The sequence below is a fragment of the Sphaeramia orbicularis genome, chromosome 4 (genome assembly GCF_902148855.1).
Source record: "Sphaeramia orbicularis chromosome 4, fSphaOr1.1, whole genome shotgun sequence".
Classification (NCBI taxonomy): Eukaryota; Metazoa; Chordata; class Actinopteri; order Kurtiformes; family Apogonidae; genus Sphaeramia; species Sphaeramia orbicularis.
This window is the reverse complement of record NC_043960.1, coordinates 1,269,981-1,291,105: the sequence shown is the minus strand read 5'-3', so window position 1 is coordinate 1,291,105 and position 21,125 is coordinate 1,269,981. Positions and strand designations below refer to the sequence as shown.

Below are 21,125 nucleotides of genomic sequence, written 5' to 3'. Positions count from 1 at the left end.
GAGAGAGAGAGAGAGCGAAGATGCGATCGAGAGATGAGAGAGAGACGGAGAGAGAGACAGGATAGAGGAGAAGACAGCGAGAGAGGAGAGGAGGATGAAGAGAGACAGGCGAGAGAGAGAGAGAGAGAGCTGCAAAACAAATCTACCTGCAGGTACAAATAAAGTCACATTGAACCTATATGTCATGTTTTTGTAAATGGTGTCAGACCGGCTCTCGTGTCAGTTTACAGATGAAAGCTCTGCTTGGACTCTGTCTGTATACTTTGGCATGAGTACAGTATGAAGAACAATTGTTCTAAGCAGATAAGAAAGCAGGAAAATCATACCAGTTACGGCGCTTTTTTCAAACCTAAGAAACTGGCCTGTGTTTCCTGGTTCGTCTGAAGATGAACCCTCAAAGACCCAGACACCGCTGACCACATCACCTATTAACCTAAAGTGTTTAAGAACTTCTGAGCCACTAATCCTATCAATCCATGTCAATAACTGGTGTAAAATACAGTTCTTCACCTTTTCATGCTCATCAGATATGACCTATTTGGATGTTCAGAGGCTCTGTAGTTATTTTTGTTTTTTTTGATATGGGTATCATTGTTATGAAAGGGATAGAGTTTATTTTTGGTTTAATATCAGTATTATTGTTATGAAATGGACAGTTTATGTTTGGTTTTAATATGTGCATTATTACTGCTACAAAAGGGACAGAGTTTATTTTGATGTGTAATGCTGTTACAAAATGAGTCTATCTTTGATATTTATAACTTTTTTGTGTTTTGTGCTTAGTCTGAATTTCGTCTGATTTGTGTAGGATTTGTTGAGTGACTTATGGGATCTGATGTGGGAATTTACGGTCGGTAGAAGGATGTGGTAAGGAGGGGGCGGGAGATTCTAAATTAAACTTCATCCTCCTCCTTTTCGAATGTTTTCCTTTCTTTTCTCAAGTAATCAATATGATTTGATACAAGAGATTATTTGATACACACTGTAAAACCTAACAGTACATCTTAATAAATGAAATAAGTTAACATAACTTGAACTGTGAAAAAAGTTAGTCACTCATTCCCATGAATTAAAATAACTCAAAAATGAATTGTTGATATAATAACTCAGCTTTTTTGAGTGCACTAAACTTCTTGGCGCATTTAAGTAGTGGTGATGTAATTCAAGCTTTTTCCATTGACTAATTTTCTTTAAGTTGTTTTTATATCAAAATAAAAATGTAAGCCCTGTTGACCATAATTATAAGTACAGGTTAGGAATTTTCAGTTTTTGTTGTTACTTTAGTTTATAAATCTGTATATTGTGAACAAATAAACTAAAGAATGTGTCCAAATAATTCTTAATGATTCCCAAAGTGTAAAGATTTGATGTTAATTAACAGAAAATTAATCAGCCACTGTTTTGATTTACTATGGAAATACATTTGCAAGTAAAACCATTGTTTTGTGACTATTATTTTATTTTTCCAGCTTCTGAAATGTTTTTTTTTTTTTCCTTCCTTTAATTTTTTTCGAAATGAATGAATTAATTTATTGTTTAACAAGTAAATTTAATACTTGGGGGATTAGACTTTTGGTAGAACAAAAGGTATCTGATGACATATCCAAGGAAAAACAGAGAAACCAAAGACAGAAGGCAGCTCGGTTGCTTTGTTGAACTCTGGCCAGTGTCACGTGTTCCACTCGCCCTGTTTGCACACGGCACTGACGCCGTTTGACCGTCAGCTGTGCCCGGCCCGTTTGGACTCGGTGCTGGAATAACGGAGCTCGGCAGTCTGGAGGACACGCTTCACCGCGGTTACTGGAAGGATTTGCTGGTGCAGTAGACATACACGGTAATTTTGTTCCGTTATTATTATTTATTTTACTTCCTGGTACAGTTAACTTTCTGCCGCCGTTCATCAGGCTGTTTGAACTGTACAGGTGAAATGTGCTAAACGTTAGCTTAGAGTTTCCAAACTTTGTACTAGCTTGCATGCAGCATGGTTCAGAAAAAAATCCTACCATGTTACTTGATAGTTGTTGTTAAATCGTTACGTAAAGACGACTGCTGGGTCTGAAAGTTTGTGTGACTCTGTTAACTTGTTAACGTTAGCTAACACAACCGCGCCTTTCAAACGGGAGCTACATTACTCTAGTATTTTTCTTCGGGAAGTTAACTAATGTTAAAACAATTGTAAAGCAAATAATGAGGTGCGACTTGACTGAACAATATTTAAGAGAGAATGTCCATGAAAATGTAAGCTTGTAGACTTTCCATGTAAGCTAGTATTAGCTATAAGCTAAACTTGGCTTGAGCCTGATTTGGCGCTCTCGGTCACTGTCTCCACCCTGCTAGGTTATTAAGAAAAATCTCAATTCATTTGGTCAGTGAATAGTGTCATTTAATACTAGTCATCGACAGAAAAAAACAAGCTTACTGCCTAGACTTTGACCAACTTTAACTGTTAGGTGAAATTATGTGGAAATGTAAATTGTGTATGTTTTCTACTGCCGTTCAGATACAGTTATTGAGACATTACAGACTGTACCATGGCCAGTATTCCACAGTTTCACCTTTACCTTGCTTGTATACCAATTGCATGTGCACATTTACTACTTTTAACTCATTGAAGGTACATTTGTCGAGATTACATTCAATGAAAAGAGTGGTAGGTAGAGACGGCCATGATTTGACATCTAGTCAGGCATTTCATTGTCCTTTGTGTGATTTTAAGCAGCCATTTGTTGAGAGGGACATGTTTAGTCATCTAAGGAGACATTTAAGAAGGAAAGAAATGGTGCCATGTCCATTTAGAGCTTGCAATTTTAAAACTAATGTTCATTCCACATACAATGCACACAAATCCAGTGAACATCAGAATGCATCAGACTATGATGTAGCAGTTGTGGTACAAAATGAACCAGATGTTTCCCAGGATAATGACATTGAACATGATCCTGTAGAGCATTCAGATGACGGTGAATCTGCCCCAGTAGCAGGCAGTAGCACTGAGGAATTAGCAGAGCAGTTGCAGTACAATCTGGCTGCTCTCCTCTTGAAAATGCAAACTATTCCCCATGTATCACAGAGGGCAACACAGGAAATCATTGAGCACATTGATCAGTTGTTTTCACTGTCAGAACCTGTTGTCAGAGAATCTGTAATCAAGATACTGGAAAAACATAACTGTACTTTTACTGACACTCTTGTAAATGAAATTGTCCTGGCAGTTTCAGAGAGTAATGTCTTGCATAAATCTGTTGCTTCTGAAGGACCTCTGTCAACAGCTAAGAGGAGAAAATCTTATTAAGAGGAGAAGTTTCCATTTGTTAAGCCTGTAGAGTACTTTATTGAGTCATCACAGCATACCTACATGTATGTGCCCATTCTCTCATCTTTGCAGCTGTTGTTGCAGAAACCAGATGTACTTGAGAAGGTCAAAGAAACAACATCACACCCGGACAGTATTTGGCATACTGTGATGGCTCCTACTATAAGGAAAATCAGCTTCTTTCAGATGAGGGTAAAAAATTATCAATAATTCTGTATGTTGATGATTTTGAAATCGCAAATCCTTTAGGAACATCAAAAAAGGTGCACAAAATATGTGCGGTATACTGGACATTAGCTGACATTCCAGTTAAGTATCGCTCAGTACTCCACTCTACTCAGCTTGCCCTTTTGTGCAAATCAAATGATGTACGACAATTTGGATATGAGAAAGTTTTTGCTCCTCTGTTGAGTGACCTAAAAACTCTTGAGGAAGTGGGTGTCTACATTGAAGCAGTTGGCGACTGTCTCAAAGGCACGGTCTGCTCTGTTGTGGCTGATAACCTTGCTGCCCATGGGTTAGCTGGTTTCAGAGAGAGTTTCAGGTCGACATATTTCTGTAGATTTTGTCTTGCCACCCAGACAGAAATGCAGACATCAGATGTGATAACTGGTGGTTTTGAGATGAGATCCAAACATTTCCATGATACACTGGTTCAAGAGGTACAGACCAATGACAGCGAAGAGAATTATGGTGTTAAACGGAGGTGTGCTCTGTCTGAACATGTCTCTTATTTCCATCCTATCACAGGATTTCCACCAGATATCCTGCATGACCTGTTTGAAGATGTGGTTCCTGTGGAGTTGGCATACTGCTTGAAAGGTTTGATTGCAAAGAGATTTTTCACTTTGGAAGAACTGAATAAAGCAATCCAGTCTTTTCCCTTCCAACATTCTGATAAGGTTGACCGTCCTCACCCAGTTCCTCAGAATTTTGCCAGTCGAGGAACAATTGGTGGGAATGGGCATGAGAACCACACTCTGCTTAGACTGCTACCTGTTCTCATTGGCTCCAGAGTGCCAGAGGGGGACAAAATATGGGAGGTGCTAATGGAATTAAAAGATGTAGTTGAGCTTGCTGTGTCTCATACTTTCACAGATGATACCATTCAGTACATGGCCTGTAAGATTTCTGATCACAGGCAGCTGCTTCAGGAGGTCTTCCCCAATTTAAGATTACAGCCAAAACACCATTACATTGAACATTATCCTTATCTGATAAAGTGTTTTGGTCCTCTGGCGCATCTCTGGGCAATGAGATTTGAGGGGAAGCACAAAGTTTTCAAGAAAATAGTTCGTGACACTCATAACTACAAAAATGTGTTAAAAACTTTGGCAGAGAGACATCAATACATGATGGCATTCTATCTGTCATCACAGAGATTTTTCAAGCCACCAGTACAGACTTCAAATGTGGAGTCTGTGTTTGTTGAGTCATTGCCTGGTGATACACATGCCTTCATATCAAGCATCACTGACAGCAACAGTGTATATGACACAAAACAGGCAACCATTCAAGGCACAACTTTCGGGGTAGGCATGTTTGTTTGTAGTGGGACACATGCTGCATTGCCTGAGTTGAAAGAGATCAGAAACATATTGCTTTTTGGAAATGATATCTTCTTTCTTTTGAAAGATTATGAGACCTGGTACGTTGAGCATTTGCGGTCATATGAGTCAACAGATCATAAAGACACGAGGCACTCGGTGAAATCCCTGAGTCAGCTAACTGACCAGATGCCACAGATAGCCTACAAAGTTTCAAGCAAACTTATTCTCACAACTAAACATTTCATTCCAGTGTCTGAGTAAAGGAGCAGCCCCACACCAAGCAGCCATCCTGAGCCCTGTTCTCCCATGGAGGCTGAAGATCATCTGAACCTTTTCTAGGAACAAAAGAGGGCAAACACAACAACATAAGTAAGGTAATTTCTATTGTCTACTATGACCCATGTAATATAGGTACATGTACTATGTGTGCATTTTACAAAGGTCAAAAAATGACAAGCTGGACTACAGCTAAGCTGCTGGTCTGTTTAACTGTTTCTGCAAACTAGTAAGAAAAAGAATGTGTTCAGTTGTGTTATTAAGTTTTGGTCTAATATTAAGGAAGCTGTAGATACATTGACGTGTATGTAGTGAGGAGCTAGTGAAAAGGAGAGCATTGACCAAGAGAAGCTGTGTTTTATGTGTGTGTTTCAGGTGTCCCTAACACAGTGCAAATGGAAGCAACTGATGTTCTTAAACTAAGAGTCATCCTTGACGATGTCAACGCTGAGAGGCTCACTTTGCCTTCTCGTCCAGAGACTGTAAATGCCCTCATATCTGAGGTGAAAAATAAGCTGAACTTGGACTATAACCCTCGTCTTCAGTTTCAAGACCCGGAGTTTGACAATGCCCTGTGCAATTTAGTTAACATAGAGGACCTACCATCTAAGGCAACCATTAAAATAGTTAGAATTGTTGAGTCAGATCTGAGTTCAACCAGCACAGATGATACTGTGTTACTGTCTGATAACACAGACTCACCAGAGCGACTTTGCAGATGGCCAGCAATCTTTATTGTTCCGAATTTCTCATATGAGGTGGAGCATACTCTGAGAGAGGGCAACACTGCATTTATGAGAGAGGGGAAAACTATCAGGTTGACCAGGGATCAAAAGCACAACATATTGGATGTTATGGCAGCTGAAATATATAAGTATAAAGCATATCCAAGTACCCAGCATATTGGCTTGGCTGCAGAGGCTCTGGTGAGCAAACACCCCTGCTTGAAAGAAAAAGGTTTCAGAAGAGGCTATGAGGGTTGGCAGAACAGCCTACGCTTCAAGATGGGCAACTACAGAAGCAAACTGAGCAGGGCTGGAATAAAGGATGTGGCTGTAAATGCAGGGAAGCGCAGCAGGACCAATCCAGAGGGTGCAGCATCCAGAGCCAGCATCAAAAGACCCAGAAGAGGGGAAGTCAACTTCCTTCCCAATTACCCCCATGGAGAAACTAAGCAGACTTTGGAGACCCAGAGGCTTGTGATTGTCGAACAGTTCAAGAGGACATCAGCAGATAGAGACATGATTCTCATCCACCAACATATGCAACGCACCTTTGCACTTAGGCGTGAAGAAATTGTGCATTCGGCTCCTCCCACTGCTGAACTGAAAGATAGATGGCCTGCACTCTTTTGTGAAGCACAAGTGAGTAAAATGTCAAAACTGACACTTAAAAAGTTGACAAGACATATTGCCAAAATCATCATTGAATTGAGTAATTTAATATGGTATTTGTGTTTGAAAATGTCTTGACAAATTCAGTTTTACAATCTTAGTTTGCTTTTGTTTTTCGTGTAGCTCTACAGTGAATTCCATAGGATCACCAGTCAAAATCTACCATTTTCCTTCTTTGCTGCACTTGACAAGTACACTCCCCAGCTGCTAAAGCTCTACAGAAAGAGGAAGACCAGCAGTTTTGCTCAGAAGATGAAAGCAATTTTGATGGCATATGAGGAACAGGTTTGTTATTTGTTTGTTCTTAATTTTATACATTACATTTTTGTTGAATGTGAATAGTAAATCCTAACATTCCCCTACACATACATTGTCTTTGTGCAACAGGACAAGGACGACATCAGTGCAGCTAGAACAGCAGCCCTGGCCGGCCTACCGCTGTACTTAAAGGAGGATTCATCAGAGGTCTTTAAAATTTGCAAGGTATTTGTGTGTTCTTCTCTTCTGAAGTTAAAATCCCAGTGTGTGAGGATCACTTTACATACATTTTTAAAATGTGCATAAACATTAGGTCCCATCATGTACATTAAGATTAATTTAACAGGTAGGGTTGTGCCGATGGATGATGTCATTGTCCATGGCAGAAAAAAAAAAGAAAGACAATGTAATTGTTCATTGCAGTGTTTCACTGTGGACGTTCTTGATGGTCAATTTGACACACCGCCCAACCCTATTAACAGGTTAATCTGCACCCAAATTTGAAACATAATTTCAAAGTTTGTAAAGTAACTGAGCATCAAATGCTAGCTTTTCACGCTGCACGCCTTAGAACTCAATTCTGATTTATTGCTCAGATCTAATTTTTTTTTGTTTTAGCTGTTGACATCATATTTGAACACAGACTAGAACTCCCCCATCATTACATGGAACGACAAATTGAGAGTAGTAAACATGAAATATCTAAATAAGTACTCTTAGCTTGGTGTAAAATTTAATTATGAAACACCACGTTGCTGAATTACATTGAATTATGGCTCAGCATTTCTTTTTTGATATTCCTTCAGCCTTTTAATAAGCTTAATGATTTGTATTCCCTTTTCAGGATGAGTGCTAAGCAACCCAGGAGGGGGGCAGTGGCTCTGGTGGCAGTGGTGAACGAGGAGGAGGTGCCTGCAGGAGTTCCCTTTGAAACCCAGCACGTGATGATTGTCCTCGAGGATCAGGTTGTAATGTCTCACAGATCTTGGACTGATGGACTGGTTATTTTGTTTGGACTAGTTTATGCCCTCCATTTGAGCTACCCTGAGAAGCTAAGTGGCTTCTTTGAATTCATCCAAGTCGTCCTCTTAGATCTTGATGATGGGAGAAAGCAGCTCAAACCTAAGTTACAGGCTTTGAAAAATGAGCTGGAGTAAGTTATCAACAGGCTTTATTGCTGAAGGTCAACAGTTTCCAAAAAATATCTCTTGGCTTGCATGCTGCTTGCCAAAAACTGTTGTCAGGTCTAATTTTGTTGTGTTGACCTTCAAATACTGTGCAAATTGCAGGAGTTATTTAATAGTCTTAAATATAATGCATGTTTGCTTTGGTTGTGTGATATCTCCACACTTTTTGCACTACACATAAAATACCATTGATTGTAATGTGTATTTGTATGCAGTTCCTTTTTTTTGTAGTGCTAAGTAGTTTTATTTGTAAGTGTAAGGAAAAGACAAAATGGGCCGAAACTGTTCAAGTATTAGGATCTTGTTTCCGTTGTCAGTGTCCAAAATGTTTTACTAAAGCTGATAATTAAGATGTCATAACAGAATAAAGACCCGTTTGAGTTCCTGTTGAATACACATATGGTATATATTGTTTTATGTCAACTTAATAGACTTTGATCAGAGGCTGCACATAGTGATATTAATGTGAGGGTGAAGTCTCTTTGATGGGGTATTTTTTTATTTTTTTTGGGGAGACTTTATCAATATAGTCAGAGAGAAACAAAAGTGGTCAGAGGAGTACCTTTTGAGAACTGAACTTAGAAATGTTTTGAAACTGAAATGTTATGTATTCAGTAATGAATGTTAAGCTTTCAACTAAATAAATGGTTCAAGTTGTGTCACATAACTAAAGTTTGTATTGTGTTAATCCAACTTAAATGGTTTAAGGCAATCAGTTTCCTTAAATGAATTGAGTAGCTATATGTTGTTAGAACTAGAATGTAATAATTTACTTTAATGGAAGGAAAAGGAGTACTTTTAACTTACTTGGTAACATTTATTTAAAGAAATTCCATTTAAGTTAGTTTTACTTAATTCAGATGAATTCAGTTAACACATTTTTAATATGTTGGTAGAAATGTTACATTTGAATGTAACATACTTATTAGTTTTAAGTTCCATTAACTGAGTGGAAAGGTACTGTGAACTTTATTTAACCAAGTTACCTTAACAATAAACAATTGAGTTACTTGAACTTAAATCAAAGAATTATGAATGAATGAATGAATGTTTATTTCAGTTAAATACAAAATACAAAACACATACATATTAAAAAAAACAACAAACAAAACACCCACATATTAAAAAAACAAACATAAAATTAACACATTTTGTAACTGAAAAAGGAAGAAGCTGAAGCCGGAGGCTTATTTCTGCTTCTCCTGTTCACATCCTTAGTCCAAGTCCACACCTGAAGTTGCAGCAGATAAATACTTAAACTATACTACATTCAGTGTAATAAGTTATTTTGTAATCATATTACTTTCATAGCCCTCCATAATTTGACAAATTTAATTCTTTTTGAAACTCAACAGTGAGCTACACAATTTCACTTCATCCTTCAGTTCGTTCCATAGTTTGACACCAGTAACTGAAACACTGTGATATTTAACGTTTGTTCTTACTTTACATTTTTCAAACACAAACATCCCTCTTAAATTATAATGTCCTTCTCTTAACTTAAAAATTTTCTGAATACAAAAAGGAAGGTGTTTACTTTTAACGCGAAACATAAATTCCATTGTTTTTAAATATACAATGTCAAGAAATTTTAGTAAACCAGATTCTACAAAAAGTGGATTACTTGATTGGAGATAACCAGCTTTGTTTATGACTCTGATAGCTTTTTTTTGGAGTTTAATTATCGGGTCTATATTAGTTTTATACACATTGCCCCATATTTCCACACAGTCTGACATATATGGCATTACAAGTGAACAGTACAACATATGCAAACATTTTTTGCTTAACAAGCCTCGAGTTTTATAAAGAATCGCAACAGCCTTGGACATTTTGCGTTTGATATATTGTATTTGTGGTTTCCAACAGAGTTTATGGTCAATAATCACTCCCAAAAATTTTGTTTCATACACCCTTTCAATTTCAATTTCATTAATTTTCAGTTTTATATCATCACTTCCCCTAGCACCACCAAAAACCATAAATTTTGTTTTATCTTCATTAAGTGATAACTTATTTACATCAAACCATTTTTTTAACTTGCTCAATTCCTTTTCCACAGTTTCTAATATTTGTTTCATATTTGCTCCCGAATAAAGCAAATTAGTATCATCTGCAAATATTGTAAATTTTAACTCACTAGATGCCATAAAAATATCATTTAGATAAAGTATAAATAACTTGGGTCCCAGAACTGAACCTTGTGGGACCCCACATGTTACTTTTCTAAGTTGTGAATTTGTATTTCCAATTGATACGTACTGAGACCTATTTTGTAAATAACTTTTTAACAAGTTTTGCGTCACACCTCTTATACCATACATTTCACATTTCCGGAGTAATATTGAGTGATCAATTGTATCAGATGCTTTCCTTAAATCAATAAAAACACCAACAGTATGTTGTTTCTGATCCACCGCTGTTGCTATAGTTTCTGCAAATTCCATTACTGCTAAAGATGTTGATCGGTTTTTCCTAAATCTGCACTGGTGATCATTTAATATCCTATATTTGTCTATGTGGTCATCTAACCTCTTTACAAACAGTTTCTCAAGAATTTTAGAAAACTGTGGTAACAGTGACACCGGTCTATAATTTGACACCATGTGCTTATCACCATTTTTATAAACTGGAATCACTTTAGCTATTTTCATCTTTTCTGGAAAAGTGCCTGTTTGAAATGATTTGTTACATACATGAGTGAATGGTTGAAGGATCCTGTTTATCACTTGTTTTATGAGTGACATATCAATGGAATTTCTATCAGTAGATTTTTTTATTTTTAAACTTCCTGACCACTTCCAACACTTCACTTTCACAAACTCCACCAAGAAACATTGAATTATTGTTTTCAGTAGCAAAATCAAAGTTTTTATCATCCTTTGATTTTGCTACTTTGCTAAAGTTTTTATCATCCTTTTCCCACTTGGTAATATCTTTTGCCAAATTAGGACCGACATTAACAAAAAAGTCATTAAATATGTTCATGATGTCCTCCATATTTTCCACCACAGTGTCACCAGTTTTAACAACATATGTAGAAAAATCCTTTTTATTACTTTTTTTAATCATATCATTTAACACTCTCCAAGTACCTTTAATATCATTTTTGTGTATTTCCAACAACTGATCATTATAGGCTTTTTTATGTGTTCTTATGATTGCTGTCAATCTATTTTTGTATCTTTTATATTTATTCTCTTTTTCTTTCGTTCTGTGCTTCAGAAATTCCCTATAGAGCCTGTTTTTCTTCTTACAAGCCCTTTCCAATCCCTTAGTTAACCATGGTTTCTTATTCTTTTTAAAATTTTGCCTATATTCTTTCACAGGACAATGTCTGTTGTACAATGTCAGGAATATGTCTAAGAAAGCATTAAATGAATCATTAACATCATCTACATAAACGTCATGCCAGTCATAATTTATTAGTTCCTCGTTTAAGGCCATAATTGCTTCTGGTGACTTTGTTCTAACCAGACAAGGTTTTTGCTTATAGTTGGGTAAAGATAATTTGTTGTTCATTTCCAGTTCTATAAAAACTGGTCAATGATCACTTATGTCAGTCAGAAATAGACCACTCCTTATTTCACCATCAATAATGTTTGTAAAAATATTATCAATCAATGTTGCGCTTTCCAGTGTGATTCTACTTGGTTTTGTAATTACAGGATGAAAACTCAAACTAAACATAGTATTTACAAATTCTGCTGTTTTTGCATGTTCATTCCATTTCAGTAGATCAATGTTAAAGTCACCACAAACCAGAATCACCTTATCACAATAATAATAATAATATTGATAATTGATTTGTTTAAGTTAATAAACTTAAATGGTTTAAGGCAATCGGTTTCCTCAAATGGTTTGAGTTCAACTAACTCATCAGGTTTTACGGTGCAGAGGGAATGTGTTTTTGTAATCTTTAAGGTTTATTTAACATATATGTGCATTCCAGGTGAAAATAAAATACATCTATTTGAGTCTGAAACATAGGAGAAATATTAAAAATATTTATATGTGACACACACCAGTTGCTAGTTATAGATGATGGAAAAAGAGTTCAGATAAATGGGCAAAACTGAGAGAGAAAGGTTGTGTCTGTAGGTATAATAACATTTGATGGAAAGCACATGATATTTGAAGCATATTCATATGAAACTGTATGATCTGTGCTGCTCATTCACTGTGTTTGACCTTTTGTTTTTTTCAGCGTCGACCTAGGCAAGGCAAGTTTATTTGTAGAACACTTCATACACAGGGTAAGTGCTTTACAATGGCATAAAAAAACATCACAGAAGTAAAAAAGGCAAGACATTAAAATTACATAAAAATCAAAAAAGGGAAAAAAGACCTTAAAATCATCAGAAATAAAACATGATTTTAAAATGCATTCACAAATAAAAGAAAGACAATCATATTAAAATCATACATTAAAATTAACATTAAAATTAAAATACAGTAAAGCAGAGGTCTCAAACTCCTGTTCTGTCCTGTTCTGTCAGGTTCCACATTCAGTCTGATCTGATCTGCAGTGGACCCAACCAGGAAAATAAGAGCAGAAGAACCGATAAAGAATGACAACTGACCATTTATGTCTTTGTTTTACTGCAAAGAAAACCCATGAAATTATGAAAACACTTACTTTTATAAACTATCCAAACAAAAACAGATGTGAATATCCTGAAAAAAAACCTGACATTTCTTCAGTAAAATCAGTGTAATTTTCTCAGTCTTCTTCCTCCACTTCTCATTAGTCCATGTGCATTCTGGATCAGATCTACAAAGACACTAAACACTGAGGAACAGGAAGAAAAGAGTTCAAACTGGACTGAATTTAATACAGACATTTCAGGTTGGACACATTTGTTCAGGTTAGTCACATTTTATTGGTACAGGAGAGTTTGGAAATGGAAAGAGTTTCAGAATTTAATGTGATTTTTTGCACTAAAACAAAGACAAACATTGGAAGTTGTCATTATTTACAGACAGTGTAATTTTTTTTTCACATCAAACTGAGAAGAAAATATGGAGCCATTATTTTTTGTAGGTTATAATGCTGTTATTTTACTTTTTTTTTTTTGATAATTTTTAAAATTTGTTTTCATTGTGGATCTCAGAAGTACAATACAAAAGAAATGCTGTTATTTTATGGGAGATCATGTTGGTCTGAATGTGGAACTGGAACTAACATAAATTCAACAGCTTTGACTGTGGAATTTTTGGAACCTTTTGTGGGCTGCATTTGGCCCCCGGGCCGCATGTTTGACACCCCTGCAGTAAAGTAAGACATTCAAATCCAAAAAGTACATTTAAAAGACAAGACTGAAAAGAGTTTACTCATAAGTACATGAGAAGAGGAAGGTTTTAACCTGGTTTTAAAAATGTTGACATTTGGGGCTGATTCAGTGATCAGCTGACACTTGATTAAAACACAGAAAACTGGAAGTCATGCACAGCTTAGAACAGCGGTTTCCAACCTTTTTTGGCTCGTGACCTCATTTTAACATCACAAATTTCTGGCGACTCTGAAGACTTGTTTTTTTTTTGCTAAAATTAATTTGTTTTTGATCATGTAATAGTTTGTTCTACTACAGGGATGTCCAACCAGGGTCCTCCAGAGCCACTATCCTGCATGTTTTAGATGTTTCCCTCTTCCAGCTCACCTGACGGACATTATCAGGTTTCTGCAGAATGTGATAACAGGTTTATCATTTGAATCAGGTGTGTTGGCAGAGGGATACATCTAAAACACGCAGGATAGTGGCTCTGCAGGACCAGCGTTGGCCACCCCTGCCATACTATGTTGCAAATAAACGTTAATTTTAGATGACATTTAGTCTATATAATGTATATTCTTATGGACGGAGGCAGAAATTCTTCTTTTATTGAGTCTGTGCTGACCTTTTCTTTGATCAGCTGCTATGGGCTGCTGACCCGTAAAAACAGGAACAGGTTGCAGGGCATCACTACAGTGTGCAGCAGAACTGTGGTCCCCACACTCACTGATCTGACTGTTGGACCAGAGGTGGACTCTGCAGAAGGCTCAGTCAGTCCTGGATGATCCCAGTCATCCCCTGTATGATGAGTTCAGGTGTCTTCCATCAGGTCACAGATACAGTGTTCCTAAATGTCGGACCAATAGCATGAGGAGTTCTTTGGTTCTGGTTCCATTGTTCTGCTGAAGAGCTCTTTGTAATATTGGTGCTATTGTCTTTCATGGACTATTTACTGTATTCATTGTTGGTTTGTTGTCTGTGCGATACTGCTGGCTGTAGAACAAATTGCCCCTCGGGGATTATAAAGTTTACCTTGCCCTTGAAAATCCAGGTGTAGATTACTGCACGAAGGCTCAGGATCTGTCCAGTCAGTCCAGCTGGGATTTCCAAGGAGGACAATTAATACTGAACAAACAAGAACTGAACCTATGAATTATGAAAGAGCTGCAGCATCTGAAACTGACCACAGTGAACATGTGACACAGAAACAGAACCACAGTGCTGCAGTTTCACAACCACAGTTTGTCTGCTATGGATTGGGATTGTCTCAACTCACCATAGATTTTTAATATATAATACAAGCATACGTGTTCCCCAGGACCAGTGGTGCTGTGGACCCCTATCGTTTTTGTTCAGATTTTTATTATTTTTATTTTTCCGTTGATAAAACTGTTGCTGCAGGCTAAACCATACACGGTAGGGCGGTGCAATTTGGCGGGTTGGTCCAGACCCCTGCACGTAACTCAGACACAAAAATTTACATATGTCCACCAGCAGGGGGCGCTATAACAAAGGACAATGCGTTTTGGGCTCTAACTCTCAAACCACACATTCAGAAACATCCTATCCTCAGATTCCCTGCATAGGGCTGAATCACTTGGGACAGGCCCCGCCCATTTCTGCAAAAACTGGAAAACCTACTTTTTTGAACTCCTCTTCGGGATTTTGTCCAATCTGTGTGAATTTTGGCACATATACTTTTCTCACGAACAATGAGAAGAGTGTCCAGTTTCAGACTCAGTTTGTCTTTTATGTACTGAGTCTGTCTCTGTCAACTCACCATATATCAGTGTTTTTCAACCTTGGGGTCGGGACCCCACGTGGGGTCGCCTGAAATTTCTAGTAATTGATACAAATTTTTTAAATAAATTACTACTAAAAAATCTTTTTAAATGATTCAATATATATTTGATTATAATTAAAACACCCCACATTTTCCCCTATTAAAAATCAAGTTCAAACAAAATGTAGGATATAATATTTGAGAGGGCATATCTTGATTGACCCGATCATGTAACAGCATGCGTTACTACGCTTCAACCTGCCCAGACACAATCGACAGTGGACTGAACAGAGAATGGAAAGATTTCTTCACCTGCCTGGCCCCGCTAAGACATCTAAGAGAAAAATGTCTCTGTTTTGAAGGTCTGGGCTCACCAGAAATTTGTGATGTTAAAATGGGGTCACGGGCCAAAAAAGGTTAGGAACCACTGCCATATATTTTTTATTAGTAAGTTTTTATTTTATTTTTATCAATTACTAGAAATTTCAAGCGACCCCATTTGAATTCCAGGCGACCCCATGTGGGGTCCCGACCCCAAGGTTGAAAAACACTGTCTTAGAACCACACACTCTGCATTTTACAAGAACCTGTTGGAGGTTTCTGTATTATCGCTGTGTAAAGTTGGTTATACAACACCACATTTCAGTTTGGGGTCGTGGATTTTGTCCCACATCAGGAAAATGTGAGCTGTGTCGAATCTGTGGACCAACAGAACCTCTCTATAGTAGCATGGGTTATCACTGTCTGTTTCCTTTGAAGGAATGTTAAACCCTAGTGTCTTCACACCCATATGATGTACAGGTGCAAGTCCCGCTTTGGCCAAACACATCCCCGTGTAGGCGTCATCAATGGGAACAATGGTGATGGACTTGGACATGTTGTATATGACCATGGCTGTATGACCTGACAGGAGGAACCCTCCACCGCCACAGTACGGAGGATACTCGTCTGATTCGTACACCTGAACAGGGATGTAGTATTTGCTCGGCAGGTACCTGACGGGCACAGTGGACTTGAACAGATATCCGGTCAACAGGTGCTTGCTTCCATCATTGTCCGTCAGACTCTGGAGATACATGACCATGTTGTCTGTGTTGGCGAAGACGTCATCGTCACCATTTAACAGGAAGCGAGGACGCGGACAGTTTGTTTCCATCCATTCTAAGAACAGTATCTGCTTCAGGGTGAGGTTGAAGAACGAGTCATTGAAGTCCCACTGGAGGATGTCCTTGTACTCCCAGTTCTCCGACATGAGAAGATGGTTCAGGCGCTCTTTCTCAACACCGGTCGCCGTCGTCCCCGTGATAAAAACCCTCCGAATCCACACGCCGTTGTGTCACCTCTCTTTAGCCCAGGTTCTGCGCAGCACCTCTCGGCGGTCGTAGTTCCCAGGGGAGCTTTTGATGACCAACAGAAGGAAGACCTCTGCAGATTTATCAGCTCCTCCACATTTGTCCGGGACGTCCAGGAGCAAAGGGAAATGACGACAGTGACGATAGTAGAGAAAGTCTTGAATGTGATCGGGAAGAGAGCTGAAGCCTGTGACGTTGGCAGCAGATATGTTTCGTTGACATGTTGACCAGGTGAACGTGTCGGGTATGCGTCTTATGACTTCCTTTGTTGGGTTATCTTCTTCTACATTGTCTTGGAAATAGATGCTTTTGTGGTCAACCAAGTACATGCAAAGATTAAGCATTAAAAGACCAGAAGCTCCCATCAGCAGGATTGTCTTTGCTTTTCTGCCTTTCATCCTTTTGCTGCAAGAAAACACGGTGAGAAAACAGTCGTTAAGACGCATTAGACAAGAAACAGAGGAAAATTAAAGTTGCAAGCAGCATTGGTCGGGACCCCACGCTCTGGCCGGGTTCCCCCTCCCATGCCACCACCCGTTACCGGTCACACCTCATTCTTGTTTTTTTGGCAGATTTATTTATTTTTTCCCCATTTATAATAAGGCTTTTATTTTGAAAAAACTTACTTTGTGTGTGTGTGTGTGTGTGTGTGTGTGTGTGTGTGTGTGTGTGTGTGTGCATAAGAGACAGACAGAGAGAGAGAGAGAGAAGCAGTTATAATCTTTTTTTTTTAAATTATGCAAGTTGGATCAGTAATACTAGTAGTAGTAATAGCAGTAGTAATAGAAGTATAATAGCAGTAGTTGTAGTAGTAGTAGTAGTAGTATTAGTAGTAACAGCAGTAGTAGTATTAGTAATAGCAGTAGTATTAGTGTAAATAGCAGTAGTAGTAGTAGTGTCACACACATGGTTTCTATGGCCTTTACAGTGTGTGTGTGTGTGTGTGTGTGTGTAAGAGAGAGAGAAGCAGTTATAATCTTTTTTTTTTTTTTAAATTATGGAAGTTGGGTCAGTAATACTAGTAGTAGTAATAGCAGTAGTAATAGGAGTATAATAGCAGTAGTTGTAGTAATAATAGTAGTAGTAGTATTAGTATAAATAGCAGTAGTAGTAATAATGTCACACACATGGTTGCTATGGACTCTAGTGTGTGTGTGTGTGTGTGCGTGTGTGTGTGAGTGAGAATGAGAGAGAGAATCCGTTATAATCAGTTTTTTATATTATCCAGTTTGGATCAGTAATAGTAGTAGCAGTAGTCTCTATCTCTCTCTCTCACTCACTCACACTCTCTCTCTCTCTCTCTCTCCTCTCTCTCTCTCTCTCTCTCTCACTCACTCACTCACTCACACAGTTGCTATGGACTCTCCATGGTTGCTATGGGAGCATAAACATGGCAGGTGCACCTGATCAACACTAATGACTTAGAGGAGACACTGGAGTTTCAGAGAAATGAACTAAAAACCACCTGTCAGACAAACTGACGTCAGTCCAGAACAGTAGCTCCTATCTGAAAAATTCTGTCATGTCAGACTTCTGGAAGGTTGGAGCAACATTTGAATGTATAATGTGATGAAACAAAGTCAGAAGTGAATCAGCAGTGAGTGTACGAAGGTGGAGTTAGTCAAACATGTGAGTGAGACAAATGGAACACAGGAGGGAAGGAGGGAAAAAGCAGCAGTTGTTGTGTTTGGAGGAACACAGATCCAAAACTAAACACTTTAACATTCAAATGTCAACAGTCTGGGAAAGAAAAGACATTTTCCTACATTTGGATGTAGAATTTGTTCCTGTAACCCCAGAAATATGAGAGTTATGATGAGTTGTTTCTAGACTTTCAAACCAAAACAGCTGCTGCACTGTTTGAGCAGCAAGATTTCAGCCAATCAGCTGTCAGCATGTGTGTGCATGTGCACGTTCACCTCACATGGCTCCTGTAGATCAGACATGTGACTCAGTAGAGTTAATACTGTAGTTCACTCACACACCATTTCTCGCATAAATTGCTGTAATTTGAAAACCGTACATTGTATCTCAAAAATTTTCCACAGGAGTGTTCTGCTGTGTTTTGTGATCGCTTCAATATATAATATGTGGAGTAAAAGTCCAAACTGAATTTTCAGTTTCAGACTTCGCAACTTTCAGGGCTCATAAAAAAAAAAACTAAGATAGTTATAAAAAAAGTGCGAGATCACTTTTTTGAGAAGGGTTCACTCTATCTTCTGGTGCTATTTAGAAGATGATACGACAAACGCTGTGATAGGAGTTAGTTTTAGAAATTATATTTTGAAAGGCATATTGCGAACTTCCTGTTGGAGCTAGCTCATAGGTGTCAGTGCGTGATTTGTTGGGCTCGATTAAACGAAAGTTTTGGCGTTGGTTTTGTGTGTCTACGAGATTCGTAGTGGAAGTTTGCAATTTGTGCATTTTAGTTTGAATGGCATATTGCGAACTTCGTGTTGGAGTTAGGTCATGAGTGTCAGCGAGTGATTTGTTTCTACGACATGTTTCTACGACATTCCTACTGGCCGCTAGGGCCATTTTTGTGTTTCTAGGGGGCGCTAGAGAGCTCATTTTGGCACCTATGGGGTTAATTTTTACATTTTATAAAATTTTTCGCCAGACCTGACGTGTGCCAAATTTGGTGAGTTTTCGAGCATGTTTAGGGGGTCAAATTCCAGGTTAAAGTGGTGGAGGGAGAATAAGAAAAAACAAATGAAAAACAATAGGACAAGGGCATAGGCCCTCTCCTTCACTGTGTGAGAGAGAGGGCCTCTCCCCGTGGGCTCGGTCCCTAATAAGAACAGTGGAGAAGGGCGGGGTCAGACTGATCACTGGAAGAAGATCATTATTAATACAAAACCTGTAATTACTCAGCTGTCTGTAAACATTTACTGTCATTTCACTGCAAGCATACGTGTGAGGATATTAGTCGACATCTCTGTGATTTGATGTGATGTGGAACAATAGGCACGTTTCCACCCCTGGAACTTTGGGCTAGTTTTACAGGACTGGGGCCGCTGGTGCATGACACCCCCCCCTCCAACTGAGTCCCTGCCTCAAGGTAGGCACTCCAACTGGCCCTGAAAATTCTTGGTGGCGCTTGAAGGTTTACTCGATGCTGATTGGGCAAACCAAACCAAAAGCATGATGGGAAACAAACAGCATTTTTAAAGGCCTGAATTATACACAATTTAAAATCAGAATAATAATGTGTTGGACCAACCCAGATGTGCAGACACTGCACATCAGCGCCTTCTTTGATTTTATTTTGAAGGTCTCATGTTTTTCTCCTTCATGTGTTTTTTGTTAAGCCATACTTCCTGCTTTTCACTCATGGTGTAAACCCGCAGATTTGAAGGTGTGGTAAAAATGCAAAATGTAATAGATTATTTACACTGTTTATGTGTTTGAGACCTGTTTGAGACCATTTTATATGCCTTTTATTTACTTTGTTGTTTGTGTATCTCTGTGTTTGTCCAGTTTGCTGCTGCGATGTGTAGATGGAGCTACAGAATTAACTAGTGAGGAGGGCTTCATCTAAGACATTAAATAGCGGAGCGAGGTGCAGTGTTAGGTGAATGTGTCTACTATTGTGAATATTTTGTGTAAACTGTTTGTTAAACTATATACTGTGTTTGTTTTTTGTGTTTGCTGTGTAGTTTTAACGGGGTTAGAATCCATGATGTGCAAATGTCATCAAAAATGAGATTAAAACAACAGCTGTATGAAACGCTCTGCATCTGGAAGTTTAATCCCAGGGGCCGCTACAGTCATTTTGAACACAAGAGCCTAACAGTCACGTTGCTATACCCAGAACACTTTGGCGGTGACTGCTGGACAGATGTGGTACAGCATGCACAAATACACTACGCCATAAAAACTACCACATCTAGAACCTGTGGATCCCCACAGGTCAGTGCACTAGTTACCACTACCGGTGGTGGATACAACTCTGCAGAGTAACCAGAGTAAACAGCTGACCGCAGGTCTACTACCAAACTCTTCTCTGTCTCTGGACACTGGGTCCCTCATGTTTTTCTCCCTGGTCGGGTCAAACAGAGGGGGTCCTGTAGAAAGACTTCTTTTCACCATGTCCCGCTCTGTCTGAGCGGCCTATTACTGCGCAAAAGTTAACCATGACTACAACTATTAAGTACAATTATCTGGTTAACAAGCCTTGCACTCCTCTGTCTAGCTTGTGGGTTGTTTTCCAATATGGCTGCGTAAACATGAATCACATGACCCCTGACGTCATGTGGTAGCGGTCTCTTTTCTCATTGAATACTGTAACTTCACTTATCAGCTCCATCCTCTGCCTCTACACCAGGGCTGTCAAACTCATTTTAGTTCAGGGGCCACACTCCCCTTAATATGATCTGGAGTGGGCCGGACCAGTAAAATAATAACAGCGGAAAAAAAGTACAATTATATTATGATAATGTTTACATCTACCCAATTTCCTCAAAAATCAGAATAATATCAGAATCAGCTGTACTGGCTAAGTATGCCAACACATACATGGAATTTGGCTTCGGTTTTTCTTTGCTCACAACGTACAATTTCAACATGAACCCAAACGCACTTAAACATAGACCTAATATAAACAGACATTCAACAAGAGACGAGGACAACAATGGGTTAAGATTTACAGTGGATTTGTAATATGTGCAGAGTGCAAACTGGAGTTTCATGCAGTCAGTGGATGTGTACAGGGATCCGGTCTATTAAAAATATATGTT

General features: G+C 38.5%; 1 protein-coding gene across 1 annotated transcript; it reads right to left on the bottom strand.

Moving 5' to 3' along the window:
• Nucleotides 1-15,649: 15,649 nt before the first annotated feature.
• On the bottom strand, nt 15,650-16,715 carry LOC115418274 (N-acetyllactosaminide beta-1,3-N-acetylglucosaminyltransferase 3-like). The gene is given in 1 exon segment (XM_030132684.1): nt 15,650-16,715. A coding segment is annotated over 1 exon segment (1,056 nt). The 3' UTR covers nt 15,650-15,659.
• Nucleotides 16,716-21,125: the final 4,410 nt, after the last annotated feature.